Source organism: Oncorhynchus tshawytscha, linkage group LG13 (assembly GCF_018296145.1).
Source record: "Oncorhynchus tshawytscha isolate Ot180627B linkage group LG13, Otsh_v2.0, whole genome shotgun sequence".
Taxonomy (NCBI): Eukaryota; Metazoa; Chordata; class Actinopteri; order Salmoniformes; family Salmonidae; genus Oncorhynchus; species Oncorhynchus tshawytscha.
In genome coordinates, this window is record NC_056441.1 from 38,798,049 (window position 1) to 38,816,055 (window position 18,007).

Sequence of the window (18,007 nt, forward strand, 5' to 3'; positions counted from 1 at the left end):
GCTACACTTCCCAAGGAACCTGACAGGCTCTTTGTTGCACCTCAACACTAGCCTCTTTCACTTCGTTTACTCGGGGCTTTATGGAATCACCCACAGTATAGGGAGAAAACACTTTTAACAGCACCTACGTGATATATCATACTTATTAACCTCAAAGCTGTGGTTGTCAGTGATACACAAGAATATGAATCTTTTCTAGCTATTTCTTCCGTGTTCTAGTCATTCAGTAGCCTTATGTAGTACATTACAACCTCAGTAGTATCTTTGGCCATATTCTAGTCAATAAAAGCGGTTAGGATGGAAAATATATTGTGCCAGAGTCGTTATGGTTTCAAAATACCCACAAATTGTCTTCATATTCACAGAGCAGCCTATATTTTGTCAGTCACTGATTAGATGGCCTCCTATTCCTCCCACTGAGCTTGTGTAACTGCCAATTTACTGAAGTGGATTAGATGTCAATTGGAAGGTGTCCTTTTTTTTTCTTTTTTTTACACAGACTCACACTGAATTTATATACTGAGGCAGAGTCACACACAGAGCTACAGGGATGAGGTAACACAGCCTAATTTTAGACCTGATGAATATGCAATTGACGCAAGGCACTGAGAGCACGTACCTGCTGATGTCTCCCGGCTGTGTACTGTAACATCAACTCCTGTAGTTTTACTGTCTGTCAAAAGAATCAATTCACTCAGTCAACGGCATGAATGACCTTTTTAAAAGTGGCTTTCACGCCAAATTGGTTTGGTGCATTTATTCCGAACACTACATTTTAACCCCTTAGTTTGGTTTGTTTGCACTTGGGGGGGGGGCGCTGTAAAAGGGTGGTCTCGGTCCGGTATACTTCGTATCATGGTGCGGGTTGCTGCAGGTGAAAAATCCGGTCCGGACCAAACACAGGAAAAGCACCAGAGTCGCGCAATATTATTGGTTGCTTGACTGCGAACATTTGATGAAACAAATACAGTATCATATCTTGATATCGCTGAAACATTCTGTGAGTAGCAGGACATTTATGAGCGCATCCTATGCAGATTAGGGGAGATGGGGAGGCTATGCTGGGATATAGACTACTGAATATAGCCTATTCACACAGCAGTTAGAGGGGCTATCGTGCTGTTTCCTCATGCATGTTGTATAGGTAATATGAAGATTGGGGACAAAAGTGATGCTTCATGATAATCTGAAATGGATTGCATGGACACATGGTTTTGTTCAGGAGTGTTTGTATGTTTGACATTTTGTCAATGTGAAACCACTCGGACCAAATGAAAGAAAATAAATAAATACAATGTAACATATAGTCGAACTCTGATTCGAACTAGAGCTCAAAAGTGTGTGAAAACGCCCTAAGAAAATACTAGGGAGGAAAAACAACTTAAAGTAGGAATGTCTTGGACATGCCAATTACCTTTTTAGAAACTCCTCTCTTAGTTAGAAATATGATTCCCATCTCCTTTTGAATAAAGTATGCGGCCAAAATGGCACCCTATTCCCTTTACAGTGCACTAGTTTTGATCTGCGCCCTGGTCAAAGGTAGTACACTATAATAGGAACAGGGTGCCATTTGGGACGCAGAATTGAGTCATGGTGCACCCTGCTGTGTACTCTGCTTTGTAACTTCGGATAACCATGAAGTTTGCCGAGCCCCATTCTGCTGCGTGGTTTGAAATGGCAATTTCAGAGTCATTGAGAGAGTCCTTCAGAGACAATTTCAGAGTCATTGATATAAATGTGGGCACAGATGAGGGACTCGATGTCAGAGTTTTATGCATGATGGAATACCTGAGTTAGAATACACTCTGTTTACAGGGTTATAGAGATAGATAGAAATCTGTATCCCATTGGGGTTGTTCAGACGTTACAATCCTATTACAACCAGGTAAAGATTTTCTTTTTTTTAAGACGTCAGGGAAGATACCAACCATACTCTGGTTGGCATCTGGGCACATAACCAGCAGTCTTTGTAGGTCTTTTTAGAGATTAGATAATCTTACCATGTAGTCTGACGTCATAAGGATGCCGTTGTAACCTGTTTTGGTTTCTGGCAAATGTGGCTTCTTGAGATTCACCTAACACAGTCATTCAGGAGGTGTCACGCCCTGACCTCGGGGGGCCTTTTTATTTCTCTATTTGGTTAGGTCGGAGTGTGATTTCGGTGGGCATTCTAGTTATTCTATTTCTTTGTTGGCTGGTGGTTCCCAATCAGAGGCAGCTGTCGATCGTTGTCTCTGATTGGGGATCATACTTAGGCAGCCTTTTTTCCACCTTTTAGTTTGTGGGATCTTGTTTTTGTGTAGTGCCTGTGAGCACTCCAGTCGTTACGTCTCGTTTGCTGTTTATTGTTTTTGTTGGTGAGTTTCATTTGAGTTTCACATGAGTTTCATGTGGAACTCTATGCACACTGCGCCTTGGTCTGCTCATTTCAACGGTCGTGACAGAAGATCCCACCACCCACGGGACCAAGCAGCGAGCCCAGGAGGAGTCGAGGACATCCTGGACGTGGGACGAAATCATGGCAGGAGACAGAAGCCTGCCATGGAAGCAGGCGGAGGCAGCGAAGGAGCAACAGTGACGACGCCGGGGTTCGCGGCCACAAAGACAGCCCAAAGGACAGCCCGAGGTGGTGGTCGACGGTGCCAAGGTGTGAACCAGAGACAACCTGGGAGGAGGTAGAGAGGTGGTCGGTCGACCCAGGGAGAGTGCCAGAGCCCGCCTGGGATTCAATAGAACAGTGCGAGGAGGGATACCGGAGAATGGAGTTGGCGAGGAGTATGCGGCAACGTAGGCATTTGGAGGAGCGTGTCACCAGTCTGGTGCAATCTGTGCCAGTCCCACGCATCAGGCCTCCAGTGCGCCTCCCCAGTCCGGTACATCCTGTGTCTCCTCCTTGCGCTCATCCTGAGGTGCGTGTCACCAGCCCGGTATCACCAGTGCCGGCCCCACGCACTAAGCTTCCGGCGATGGTTCCCAGTCCAGAGCTTCCGGCGACGGTCCACGGTCCAGAGCCTCCGGCAACGGTCCGCGGTCCGGAGCCTCCAACGACGGTCCGCGGCCCGGAGCCGCCTGAGACGGTCCGCGGCCCGGAGCCGCCTGAGACGGTTCGCGGCCCGGCGCTCCATGAGACGGTCCGGTTCCATGGAAGCGGAGGGACCAGCGAGCGGAGCGGGGTCTACGTCCCGAACCGGAGCCGCCACCGAGACTAGAAGCCCACCCGGACCCTCCCCAATCGAGTCAGGTTTTGCGGCCAGTGTCCGCACCTCTGGGGGGGTACTGTCGTGCCTTGACCTTTTAGAGCCTTTTTCTTTCTCTTTTTGGTTAGGTCGGGGTGTGATTTGGGTGGGCATTCTAGTTTTTCTATTTCTTTGTTGGCCGGGTATGTTTCCCAATCAGAGGCAGCTGTCTATCCTTGTCTCTGCTGTTTATTGTTTTTGTTGGTGAGTTTCATTTTAATAAACATGTGGAACTCTATGCACACTGCTCCTTGGTGCGCTCATTTCAACGATCGTGACAGGAGTGCACTTGCCTTGCCTACTGTACTCACCATATAGAAGGATGAATGTTTTAGGGGTTGCATAAAATACCCATGAGGCTCGTCATACCTCCTCATACCCATGGGTTGGACCAAGCTTTAAAATCTGCAGCTGCTGAAGTCGAAAAAGTACAGAAACCCATAAAGCTTATTTTTCAGTCATGATTATTTTAGGCACTTAGTTTTTTTTGTTCTTTGCCGTTGTGCCTTCTGCTGAAATATTAAACACTGTCCTTATGCTCCAAATCGAGCATATTTTTGTATTGGACTCTGTGTTTGATGCCCAGCTCAAATACTGTAGCTTACTGCCTCAGCTACACACCCAACGGTGTGAGTTAAATTTTGTATTCGGAGAATGCATCAGTTTCTGGCTCACATCGGACAGCCTATCAGAGGCCAGCCTGGGGGCCATGGTGGAGCCGGGCAAAGTTTGAACACTTACATTTTTATATGATTTCAGGGTGAATTAGAGAGAGAATTGTGATATGTCGCAAACTTCAGTCAGTCTGAAAGTTCCCATGTGTAGCCAGGAAATGAACTCATCAAGCCTGCCGTGCCCAAACACTTCCTGTAGGCCTAGATCAGGTCTTTGGCGGTACTGTCAGGCACATGGTTAGTGGCATCAAAGGTTTGTGCGTACTCTAATACTGTATATTCTAATGTTGGAGTTTACTCATGCATCCCAAGGTTGTAGATGAACCATGTAGACAGAGTTGACCTGTGAGTCTTAATGTGCTAATAACCCATGCAGTAACAGTATTGACTCATACCTGAACTTTGCAGCAACCGAGTTGACCTGTCAAACCTGTAGTGACAAAGCTGACCCATGCATGCCAAGGCCCTGTTAGCTGCGATGGCTAAATGCATCTCAATTCAAGTAGCACAGTTGACCTATACATTTTGAGGCCCTGTACAAAACAGCCTATGGCAAAGAACTATGCCAGAGCATCCTGGGGTGACCAAAGTAGAGTAGCTGGTATCGGTACGAGGGTAAATCCATTTGAATTCAATCACATTTTGACAGCACCGCTTGTGATTTGAACGAAACCTTCCATCCATTTTTGCCCATTGTAGAATTCAGAAAGTAAAATTAAATAAATAAAAATACAATTTGGACCTGAATGCCAAAATCAAGGTGCTCAAATTTGACCTATTTTGCAGACCCCGCCATCTGTGTCTTCATCACTGGAGAAGATGAACAGTTGAGATTGAAATCATTTCAAAGCTTACAAACAGGTTTGTCAAACTATTTGATCATTTTTTAAAATCATTATTTTGACCTTAAACGTCCATTACCTAAAAATGCGTAAACTCTTGTTTTGTTTTTCTTCCTTCATATTCGCATCGCGTATTTTTACATCATCTGAGGTGTTGTGTTGTGCCTGCCATCGTTTGAGACACAACATTCTCTTGAGTACAGGGTTGGTGACATGTTTTGGCTTATGAGTATGTACTAAATCACAACTTTCAAATGGTACCACAAAATGGTTGGAGGTCAGAGGTCAGAGGTCAGAGAATGTTGACTTGAATGGGAATATGTTTTAAATTATACTGGCAATATTCCATAGGAAATCTATTGCGATAATAGAATATACATGAGCACTTTAAGTTCGAAGGTGGGTGGACAGGCGGCCATCTTTGTGGTAGTAAGCTGAAGTTAAACTGTCAATGGTGTAACCGCTAAATTGCAGTGGTCAGAAGGAATGGGTCCGTTCTATGATTGAAATGACACCCACAAATTATCAAACAGTTTGAAACCCCTGTTTTATAAGATTTTAAATTATATCGAACTCAACTGTTTATCTTTTTCAGCGATGAAGACCTGAATAACATGGTATGGTGGGGTGCGGAAAATGGGTCAACTTTGAGCTCCTTTTTCGATCTCGAATGTTTTGGCTTTCATGTCCAAAAAGTCACTTTCTGTCCAATTCTTCCATGGGCAAACATGCGTGGGAAGTTTTGTGTAAATCAAAAGGGAAGCTGTCAGAAAGTGATTGAATTCAAATGGATTTAACCATGCATAGTTGTATATAGTAGTATCTACTTTTTGCCACAGGCTTTGTGTACGTGCCCTTTATGTGTTAGGAAAATATGTGACCAAATATGTGACCCATGTAGTAACAATATTGACTCATCTGTTTAGTGGGGTTATGTTTTTAGTAACTCCGATCAACTGAGATCACCTACTCATCCCAATGCTCTTGTGACTAAGTTGACCCATGCATGTCAATGCCCCATTGGCTGAGATGACCTATCAATCTCAAAGCTGAGCTAGCCATGACATTATAGATAGATGACAAAGTTCCTCTCAACCCCATCCACTCACTGGCTTAGTAAGAGGCACACGAGGTGAAGATCCCCATATGGGACAATGAGCTCCTCTTTCCCTCTTCAAAGAAGTTCCAATTAGTACTTTAAGCAAGCGTGTAACAAGGATCTGACTGTGCCTTCCCCCTGCTGATAGAAAATGTGCTCTTGAAAGTCCTTAGGGTAGTCAGTTGGAGACACACACACACACACACACACACACACTCTTACCCTTTTGGAGAGATTTAGCAGGCTTCTCTGACTGTCCTTGCAGAGACTTTTGCTTACAGTAGAAAGGGAGAATCAGTGTTGCCCTGTGTCATTTTTGTCGATGAAATTTGGGCAGTGGGCCTAGGACTGTATTAGTATTTGGATGGGCTATGAAGAGAGATGACAGAGTGAACCGCAGATGGAAGAAGTTAGACTCCATGAAAAAAAAAACATTATTCAGACTTCCTCAGTCCATAAATCACAAAAGTTGTTTGCGTTCAGAGCATCTCTAGAGAAGTAAAGATGATTTTTCTGCAGCTTCTGAAAAGGCTTGTTTGTAGTTAGTGCCCGACGCTACTGTTAGTATTTAAAAGAGCAGCTGCAGGGCTGGCAGCAGAGCCTATGAATTGTCATTTCACTGGAGCCCAGTCAATCCCTGACTCCTCTTCAAGCCCCCGTCAGGGTCTCCCCTGGTACGAATGGGGAGAGAGCGAGAGCACTCACCTCCGTTTCCCCTGTACGCCCTCTAGCGGATCACTAATTAGCTTCACCTTTGGAAAATGTCCCGGAGTTGGCTGCTGAGGCCCCATCTGTGCTGTACAGGGCTACAGTCAGTTGGCCTCTTTCTCCAGGCCTGGTTTCTGGGTCATGCAGTGTGTGCACAAACAATTCACTCTGCTCTACTTTGACAGCGAAGCCAGAGCGCCCGGGGACCAGCTCACACTGAGCAAACTTCACTTCTGATTATACTGGCTTCTCTTTAGATCTGTGGGTTCAAATATGACTCTGGATACCTGTAGGGAACATAAAACCTGTATTTGTAGTACAGATTGACTTTAAATAGCCTACTTGTGTTTCCACAACCTTGTTTCACCCTTCTATATTGCTATCTTCAATCCAAACGTCGATGTTGTTGATGCTGATATGGGGGCTTTATGCAGCCTGACTTAACAAATATCTGGGGGGAAAGTCTGTAATGCTCATCATTGTATAGCCTTAAGTCAAATTTGAGATCGAAGTATATGACTTAAAATCGGGGTCTATGCTCATCTCATACTTATCCTTAGCTCGCTTCTAGTACTATACACGATTCAATCACATCTGCCACGCTGATTCTCAACACCGGGGCCCCTCAGGGGTACGTGCTCAGTCCCCTCCTTTACTCTCTGTTCACCCATGACTGCATGGCCAAGCACGACTCAACACCATCATTAAGTTTGCTGATGACACAGTGGTCAGAAAACAGTGGTAGGCATGACGAACAGTGGTAGGCATGATCACTGACAACAATGAGGGAGGTCAGAGACCTGGCAGTGTGGTGCCATGATAACAACCTCTCCCTCAACGTGATCAAGACAAAGGAGATGATCGTGGACTACAGGAAAAGGAGGGCCGAGCACGCCCCCATTCTCATCGACGGGGCTGTAGTGGAGCAGGTTGAGAGCTTCAAGTCACTTGGTGTCCACATCACCAACAAACTGACAAGGTCCAAACACACCGAGACAGTTGTGAAGAGGGCACAACAATGCCTATTCCCCCTCAGGAGACTGAAAAGATTTGGCATGAGTCATCAGATCCTCAAAGTTCTACAGCTGCACCATCGAGAGCAACCGCCTGGTATGGCAACTGCTCTGCCTCAGACCACAAGGCACTACAGAGGGTAGTGTGTACGGCGGAGTACATGACTGGGGCCAAGCTTCCTACCATCCAGGACCTCTGTACCAGGCGGTGTCAGAGGAAGGCCCAAAAAATTATCAGACTCCAGCCACCCTCCAGCCACCCTGGACTCCCTGCACATTTACTCTGTACCAGTACCCCTTGTATATAGCCTCTGTTAGGTTCTAAATATCAGAGTAAGAACTCGACGGACACGATGACAGCTTAAACCAAGTTTATTCATCCCAAAGGATCGAACAGCTGAACAGACGATGACATGGTGCTACCAGTGGTGGTGGTGTGTGTGTGTGTGTGTGTGTGTGTGTATATACCCACCCCAATTTGGGGTGGAGTCTCCTCCTTCTCGCTAAACATTGCATCTTTATTGCTAGGCAGGAAGTTAAGTGATACGGGCAATAAACTGTTCCTTCTCCCTTAATGTGACCTGACCGAGACCCCCTTCGTCACTAATCCACAGCTCTCTCCCCTTATCAGTGCTGCCACCTGATCATCTTCCCTACACTTGGCACATTCCAAGCTTAATTGCACTGATCATATACATTCCTCCTACAGATACACATTAACTGCTGGTGTAGACCCTAGACTATGGCACCCCTCATGTCTCTAGCATAACTAATGATTAATAATATTCAAAGTTTAGAAATATGAACTCGTCACCTCGTTACTGTTATTTATTGTTGCTCTTTAATTATTTGTAAAAAAATTTCATTTGTATTTATTTGTTCAGCTGCATTGTTGGTTAAGGGCTTGTAAGTAAGCATTTCACTAAGGTCTATTGAATACTTGTTGTATTTGACGCTAACTATACGATTACGACAGCGTGATATGAGTCCTTTTATACAGGTGATAAAACACAAGGACATTGGGATGAGCTATTCCAGGGCTGGTATGTTGTAACACTCGTACGACCTTTAGATTCATGACCAACCTTTGTCCTTCCAAAGACCATTGATACAGTACTGCCAACTGCCAAGATGGTGGTTCTATGTATTTCCATTCAGCTCTTTCTCTCTCTTTCCCCCTCATTGACTCTGCCTCACGATGTACGCACAGCGCATGTCAGAGAGGAAAGGGAATGGGGGTGAATGTTCTGGGCTATATATAGTAACTGTTGCAGCATCCTTTTTCCTCAACCCCCACCTACCCCACTAAGCCCCCCCTCCAACAGGACACAGACTAGGCAACTCTCCCTCCATCCTTTCTTCACATCTCCGTCCCTCACCTCTCCTTCCATCCATCGCCCTCTATCCCTTTTGAATCTCTCTCTTTCTATCTCAGCATTGCTGTAGTTGTACAGACACACTTAACAGAGAATGCATAATGAATTGCTGCTCCAGAATGGTTGAACACCAGTCATGCAATGAGTAACGATATGGAGAGGGAGAAAGAGGGAGAGAGCAGGAGGATAGCTCCGTGCCCTGCATCCTAAGTTGCCTTTGTTTAAAACATGGCCCTCTCATGTATATTGCCCTTTCTGTTTGAAGGAGAATGCATCATGGTTTCTGCCTAGTTCCTCTCAATCTTGGAAGTCCCAGAGCTAGGGTGAATACCGGAATATTGTTTTACATTGTGGGATGCAACTCGTCTGCCTAGGGAGACGACTCAGAGCGTGAAACTGAAACGGCACCAGATGTATCTGGTAATCACCTAGCCTTGTCAACAAGTCAGTATGCTGATTAAAAATGGTGATAATGAGGTGGCATTGTAAGGGTTCAGTGGAGTTCATGTTTTGCTGCCATTGCGTGTTTACTATTGCTTGGATTTGAAACTCTCAGGGGTTTATGTCTAGTTGTCTAATTTACATTTTGTTTCTATCAGCTCAGATTTGAAACACTTCTCTCACATTTAATGATTTATTTGTTGATAATACACTAAACAACATAAACGCAACATGTTAAGAGTTGGTCCCATGTTTCATGAGCTGGAATAAAAGATCACTGACATTTTCCATACACCCAAAAAGCTTATTTCGCTCAAATTCTGTGCATACATTTGTTTACGTCCCTGTTGATGAGCATTTCTCCTTTGCCAAGATAATACATCCAGCTGACAGGTGTGGCATATCAAGAAGCTGATTAAACGGCATGATCATTACACAGGTGCACCTTGTGCTGGGGATAATAAAAGGCAAATGTGCAGTTTTGTCACACAACACAATGCAACAGATGTTTGGAGGGAGCATGCAATTGGCATGCTGACTGTAAGAATATCCACCAGAGAATTTGGCAGTAAGTCAAACCGGCCACATACCACTTGTATGGCGTCGTGTGGGCAAGCGGTTTGCTGACGCCAACGTTGTGAACAGAGTGCCCCATTGGTTGTGGTGGGGGTTATGGTATGGGCAGGCTACGGACAACGAACACAATTGCAATTTGAATGCAGAGATACTGTGACGAGATCTTGAGGCCCATTGTCGTGCCATTCATCCGCCACCATCACCTCATGGTTCAGCATGATGATGCACAGCCCCATGTCGCGAGGATCTGTACACCATTCCTGGAAGCTGAAAATGCCCCAGTTTTTTCATGGCCTGCACACTCACTTGACAATGTCACACATTAACCATGTTTGGAATGCTCTAGATCGACTTGTACGATAGGGTGTTCCAGTTCCCGCCAATATCCAGTAACTTCACACAGCCATTGAAGACAATGTGAAGGAGATGTGTCAAGCTACATGAGGCAAATGGTCACACCAGATACTGACTGGTTTTCTGATCCACGTCCCTTCTTATTTGAAAAAATGTAATAAAAATTGTATCTGTGACGACAAACCTATGCATATCTGTGTTCCCAGTCATGTGAAAACCATAGATAATGGCCTACTGAATGTATTTTAAATTGACAGATTTCCTTATGAACTGTAACACAGTAAAATCTTTCATTGTTGTATGTTGTGGTTTATATTTTTGTTTAGTATAGTCTTGTAGCCTATAATTGTCACAATAAAATCCGGCAGGACTTTGTCCAGTAACCCATTGTGGTGTCCTCTGCTTTACATTGTCGTGGACTGGAGTGGTAGAGCTACTGCATCAGGTTCAGATGGGCGTCTTGCCTCCTTACTCTATTATAAGGAAACACTTATTTAAAAAAAAAAAAAAAAGGTTTTCCTTGTTGGGTTTCCTGTAATCTCTCGATGACAGTGGCCCAGAACAGGAATTGGCAGCTCTCCCCCATCTGGCATCGCTCCAACATGACTTACATCAGATTTATGGACGTGTCTTTTTTAATTTTATATCTCCTCACGACACAAATTTGCCTGTCGTGGAAATTTATGAAAATAATCAAATTATTATGCAGCTCGTGTAGTTTGTGTACCCTCCAAAAATAGTGTGGGGTTAGACTGGATTAGAGTGAATGTGTTTTTAGAGATTACAGTCAAGGAAATGGTTTTCATCTATGACCTTGAGCATAAGAGTGCGTGCATTTTATTTATGTGTTCCATTTTTTATTTTGGATCATTTTGCAAGCCTTTTGAGGTGATGGAATGTTTGGATTTTCAAAACTATTCCATGGTAAGGCCTGACAGAAAGAGTACTGTCTGTTTTCTGATTAGACTTCAAATAGGGCCCGCAATCTACATTTGATCAATATGTGTGATTTATGTCATGAATGTCAGTGTTATAAAAAGCTTTGGACCTCAATGTTGAATGTCCTCAAAGTAAGATCATGTTGGCCACTCTACCAAAAGGATGTTATCTGCTGCCCTCTAGTGATATTCTAATAGAACAACATGCACCAAGAAATCACATTTAGATTATGGCGATTCATATTAACAGAACATGCAAGTCGCGGATGCAACGATCTGCTGTCCTTACCGAATTCTGATGCGCACTTTGAAGGTGTTAGAATAACTGTACACGTTTACTTTGCCTCAGCCAACAAGATGAGTAAAGAATAGCAAAATCACTGGCCCATGTCAATCTACTACCCCCATAGTAGAAGAGTTTACATATTCTATTGGTCAGCCTGTCTAGAAAGAAATGGCTTTTCCCAAACAAACTCTGGGACGATAGATCCCAAATTCATACAACCAGTAGGCCTAGGCTAAAAAAAAACACGTTAAAAAGCAATGAGTCTGATGCAACTGATCAGATCATTTAGCTTAAAAATGTTAATGGAATACTTCATCACATAAGTGCAGCAATGCACACAAGGCACTAGGCAAGTTAAGTAATAAGTTGCATGGACTACACTAAGTGTTTAGCATGATTTTTGAATGACAACTGTACCTCATCTCTGTACCACACACACACACACAATTATCTTTAAGTCCCTCAGTCGAGCAGTGAGTTTCAAACACAGATTCAACCACAAAGACCAGGGAGGTTGACATTGACTATCTGAAGTTATTAATAACAATTTGGATGGTGTATCAATACACACAGTCACTACAAAGATACAGGTGTCCTTCCTAACTCAGTTGCCGGAGAGGAAGGACACCCCTCAGGGATTTCACCATGCGGCCATTGGTGACTTTAAAACAGTTTTCTCCCTATTTTAAACTCTGAGGATGACTCAAAAACATTGTAGTTACTCCACAATGCTAATCTAAATGATAGAGTGAGAAGAAGGAGGCCTGTACAGAATAAAAATATTCCGAAACATGCATCCTGTAAAGTAAAACTTTGTCCTTAACACAAAACGCTATGTTTGGGGCAAATCCAACACATCACTGAGTACCACTCTTCATATTTTCAAGTATGGTTATGCTTGTCATCGGCAAGGACTAGAGTTGTATTTTTTGGTGGGGATAAATATGAACGAAATAGAGCTAAGCACAGGCAAAACCTGGTGGTCTGCTTCCCAAAAGCTGAAGAACATGCGCACATCCAGGTACCTTTTTGCAGGTGCTGGAGTTGAAGGAGGAAAACGCTGCACACTGCTGCTCATGCTCCCAGGTCTTCATCAGGCATCCATTTTCCCAGGTGTGGGTGGAAGGTCGTATGCATGTATGGGCAGTACTCCGTGAAATCACTTCCTGAAACAGGAGGTACAAATGTATAACAGGTTCACAGTATAAATGTATATGACCACACACAAGGAATGTGATCAATATTTACAGTTTTTTTAATAGATATATCACACAAAAGTAGGTGGATTTGGCTATTTCAGCCACACCCATTGCTGACCAGTGTGTAAATTTGGGCACACAGCCATGCAATCCCATAGACAAACATTGGCAGTAGAATGGCCTTACTGAAGAGCCTGGTGACATTCAATGTGGCACCGTCATTTTTATTTTTATTTCACCTTTATTTAACCAGCTAGGCTAGTTGAGAACAAGTTTTCATTTACAACTGTGACCTGGCCAAGATAAAGCAAAGCAGTTCGACACATAGTCAATAATACAGTAGAGGAAAAAAAAGTGTATATATACAGTGTGTGCAAATGAGGTAATATAAGGGAGGTAAGGCAATAAAAAAATAGGCCATAGTGGCGAAGTAATTACGATATAGCAATTAAACACTGGAGTGATAGATGTACTGCGGTGCAAAGGTGCTAAATAAATACAGTATGGGGATGAGGTAGTTAGATTGGCTCTGTACATGTGCAATGATCTGTGAGCTGCTCTGACAGCTGGTGCTTGAAGTTAGTGTTGGAGATATGAGTCTCCTGCGTCAACGATTTTTGCAGTTCGTTCCAGTCATTGGCAGCAGAGAACTGGAAGGAAAGGCGGCCAAAGGAGGAATTGGCTTTGGGGGTGGAACAGTGAAATATACCTGCTGGAGTGCATGCTGCGGCTGGGTTCTACTGTGGTGACCAGTGAGCTGAGATAAGGTGGGCTTTACCTAGCAAAGACTTGTAGATGACCTGAAGCCAGTGGGTTTGGCAACGAGTATGAAGCGAGGGCCAGCCAACGAGAGCGTACAGGTCACAGTGGTGGGTGGTATATGGGGCTTTGGTGACAAAACGGATGGCACTGTGATAGACTGCATCCAATTTGTTGAGTAGAGTGTCGGAGGCTATTTTGTAAATGACATTGTCGAGGATCGGTAGGATAGTCAGTTTTACGAGGTGAAACAGTTTTACGAGTGAAGGATGCTTTGTTTGTGAAGGATGCTTTGAAATAGGAAGCCGATTCTAGATTTAATTTTTGATTGGAGATGCTTAATGTGGGTCTGGAAGGAGAGTTTACAGTCTAATCAGACAGTCTAACCAGACACCTGGGTATTTGTAGTTGTCCACATATTCTAGGTCAGAACCGTCCAGAGTAGTGATGCTGGGCGGGAGGGTGCAGGCAACGATCGGTTGATGAGCATGCATTTAGTTTTACTTGCATTTTAAGAGCAGTTGGAGGCCACGGAAGGAGAGTTGTAATGGCATTGAAGCTCGTCTGGAGTTTAGTTAACAGTGTACAAAGAAGGGCCAGAAGTATACAGAATGGTGTCATCTGCGTAGAGGTGGATCAGAGAATCACCAGCAGCAAGAGCGACATCATTGATGTATACAGAGAAGAGAGTCGGCCCGAGAATTGAACCCTGCGGCACCCCCATAGAGAGTGCCAGAGGTCCGGACAACAGGCCCTCCGATTTGACACACTGAACTCTATCAGAGAAGTAGTTGGTGAACCAGGCGAGGCAGTCATTTGAGAAACCAAGGCTGTTGAGTCTGCCGATAAGAATGTGGTGATTTGTGTATATTGGTTCCTAACTTCTCTGAAAAGTTGCATATCACGGGGGCTATTTGATGCTAATGCAGTACGCCACAATGTTTTTGTGCTGGTCGAGGGCAGTTAGACCTGGAGTGAACCAAGGGCTATATCTGTTCCCGGTTCTACATTTTTTTGAATGGAGCATGCTTATTTAAGATGGTGAGGAATGCCCTTTTAAAGAGTAACCAGGAATCCTCTACTGACGGGATGAGGTCAATATCCTTCCAGGATACCCGGGCCAGGTCGGTTAGAAAGGCCTGCTCGCTGAAGTGTTTTAGGGAGCGTTTGACAGTGATGAGGGGTGGTCGTTTAACCGCAGTCCCATTATTGATGCAGGCAATGAGGCAGTGATCGCTGAGATCCTGGTTGAAGACAGCAGAGGTGTATTTGGAGGGCAAGTTGGTTAGGATGATATCTATGAGGGTGCCCGTGTTTATGAAGTTGGGGTTGTACCTGATAGGTTCATTTGATCATTTGTGTGAGATTGAGGGCATCAAGCTTAGATTGTAGGATGGCCGGGGTGTTAAGCATGTCCCAGTTTAGGTCACCTAGCAGCACAAGCGCTGAAGATAGATGGGGGGGCAATCAATTCACATATGGTGTCCAGGGCACAGCTGGGGGCAGGAGCTGGTCTATAGCAAGTGGCAACGGTGAGAGACTTGTTTCTGGAAAGGTGGATTTTTAAAAGTAGAAGCTCGAATTGTTTGGGCACAGACCTGGCTAGTATGACAGAACTCTGCAGGCTATCTCTGCCACTCCACCCCCTTCGGCAGTTCTATCTTGTCGTAAAATGTTATTGTTAGGGATGGAAATTTCAGGCTTTTTGGTGGTCTTCCTAAGCCAGGATTCAGACACAGCTAGGACATCCGGGTTGACAGAGTGTGCTAAGGCAGTGAATAAAACAAACTTGGGGAGGCTTCTAATGTTAGCATGCATGAAACCAAGGCTTTTACGGTTACAGAAGTCAACAAATGAGAGCTCCTGGGGAATGGGAGTGGAGCTAGGCACTGCTGGGCCTGGATTAAGCTCTACATCACCAGAGGAACAGAGGAGTAGGATAAGGGTACGGCTAAAGGCTATAAGAACTGGTCGTTTAGGACGTTCGGAACAGAGAGTAAAAGGAGCAGGTTTCTGGGCGCGATAGAAAAGATTCAAGGCATAATGTACAGACAAAGGTATGGTAGGATGTGAATACAGTGGAGGTAAACCTAGGCATAGAGTGACGATGAGAGAGATATTGTCTCTAGAAACATTTTAACCAGGTGATGTCACTGCATGTGTGGGAGGTGTAACTGAAGGGTTAGCTAAGGCATATTGAGCAGGGCTGGAGGCTCTGCTTAAGTGAAATAAGACAATCACTAACCAGAACAGCAATGGACAAGGCATATTGACATTAGGGAGAGGCATGCGTAACCCGGTGATCATAGGGGTCCAGTGTGTAGTTAAGCTGGCTGGAGACACGGCGATTCAGACAGGTAGCGGGCCGGGGCTAGCAAGCTAGCAGAAGGGCCTTATAGGTACGTCGCAACGAAAGAAGTCTGTTGTAGCCTCCTCGTGCGGGGCCTCCTCGTTGCAAAAACAACCCTCGGGCAGATTACGTCAGTAGTCCAGTCGTGATGGATTAGCAGGGCTTCGTGTAGTAAAAGGGGTCCAGGCTAATTGGCAAAATAGGTATTGTAACCCAAGGAGTGGCTGCTAGCTGGGAGATGGGCCTAGCATGGGCTAGCTCCAGGCTAATTGGTGCTTGCTTCGGGACAGAGACATTAGCCAGGAGTAGCAACTCGGATTGCAGCTAGCTAGCTGCAATGATCCAGGTGAAAAGGTTCAGAGCTTGCGGTAGGAATCCGGAGATATGGAGAGAAAATAATTCCGGTATGCTCTGGTTTGAATCGCGTTGTGCAAATTAGCGAGGGATTTCCGAGCTAGAGGTTAGCTGATGACCGCTACCAGTGGTTAGCTGACCACTATCTAGTATCTAGTTAGCGGGCTAGCTTCTGTTGGGGGATTCTGGTTCGAAAGTAAAGAAAAATACTTTAAAAAATAGCAGATCAATACCACATTGCATGAGGCAAGTTGCAGGAGAGTATTTTGAAGTTGAGGTTTAGGAAAAATATATAAAAAAATGCAAAGAAAAAAGATAGAAAAAATATATACACAGGACAAGATGAGGACAAAGACGTCTGTCTGCTACACCATCTTGGAACAAAACTGCAGTCTGGACCCCAGTTCTAGGAGATAGTCATGGTCACGTAAACGTGGTCATGGAAAACTCCTGGCCATAGACATGACCTAATGTAATCTATAAAAATATACATAAGGAATATAAGGCTGATTTTAGTCAGGTGCCCAGTGATCCAGTAGAGTTCTGTTACTTACACAAACGCTGAGGGGGAGTAAATTGGTGGGAACTCATTGACATCCAAAACGTTGTCTGTTTTGTGTGGAGCATTCCACTGCCACGCTGTAGGCTCTGACCAATAGAACACTGTGGGCCAGGGCCATAGGATTCCACATTTCCAACAAGTCAGTTCGTCAACTTTCTGCCCAGCTAGAGCTGCCTCAGTCATCTGTAAGTGCTGTTTTTGTAAAGTAGAAGCGTTTAGGAGCAACAATGGCTCAACCGCGAAGTGGTAGGCCACACTAGCTCACAGAACGGGACCAATGAGGGCTGTAGCGTGTAAAAATCATCTATCCTCAGTTGCAACAATCACTACCGAGTTTCAGACTGCCTCTGGAAGCAACTTAAGCACAAGAACTGTTTGTTGGGATCTTCATGAAATTGGTTTCCATGGGCGAGCAGCCGCACAAAAGCCTAAGCTCACCATGCACAATGCCAAGCGTTGGCTGGAGTGGTGTAAAAGATGGAAACGCATCCTCTAGAGTGATGAAACACGCTTCGCCATCTGGCGGTCCGACGGATGAATCTGGGTTTGGCGGATGCCAGGAGAACGCTACCTGCCCCGATGCTAGTGCCAACTGTAAAGTTTGGGGGAGGAGGAATAATGGTGTGGGGCTGTTTTTCATGGTTCGGGCTAGGCCCCTTAGTTCCAGTGAAGGGATATCAATGCTACAGCATACAATGACATTCTAGACAATTCTGTGCTTCCAACTTTGGAGGAGATCCTTTCTTGTTTCAGCATGACAATGCCCCCGTGCACAAAGCGAGGTCCATACAGAAATTGTTTGTCGATCAGTGTGGAAGAACTTGACTGGCCTGCACAGAGTCCTGATCTAAACTCCGTCAAACCTTTGTGATGAATTGGAACGCCGACTGCGATCCAGGCCTAATCACCCAACATCAGTGCCCAACCTCACTAATGCTCTTGTGGCTGAATGGAAGCAAGTCCCTGCAGCAATGTTTCAACATCTAGTGGAAAACCTTCCCAGAAGAGTAGAGGCTGTTATAGCAGCAAATGGGAGACCAACTCCATATTATTGCCCATGATTCTGCAATGAGATGTTCGACGAGCATGTGTCCACATTCTTTTGGTCGTGTGTATGCGCGCGCGCGTGTGTGTGTGTGTGTGTGTGTGTGTGTGTGTGTGTGTGTGTGATCTCTCACACTATTCAATTTGGGCAAAAAAAGCATTTGGACATTTTGGAACAATAAAAACGGTTTTAAGT

The 18,007-nt window shown here is 44.8% G+C and overlaps 1 protein-coding gene across 5 annotated transcripts in view; it reads left to right on the plus strand.

The window, feature by feature from the left end:
* The window catches only part of LOC112264891 (sterile alpha motif domain-containing protein 12), a 116,199-nt gene that overhangs the window by 11,437 nt on the left and 86,755 nt on the right, over positions 1–18,007 (plus strand). For 3 of the 5 annotated variants that reach the window (XM_042295720.1, XM_042295721.1, XM_042295719.1), the window contains exon 1: positions 4,642–4,771. The exons of the other annotated variants lie outside the window; for them this stretch is intronic. In XM_042295720.1, the coding sequence (XP_042151654.1) occupies positions 4,657–4,771 (115 nt within the window). In that variant the 5' untranslated portion in view covers positions 4,642–4,656. Of the gene's footprint in view, positions 1–4,641; positions 4,772–18,007 lie in introns of those variants that run through there. 5 annotated transcript variants of the gene reach the window in all.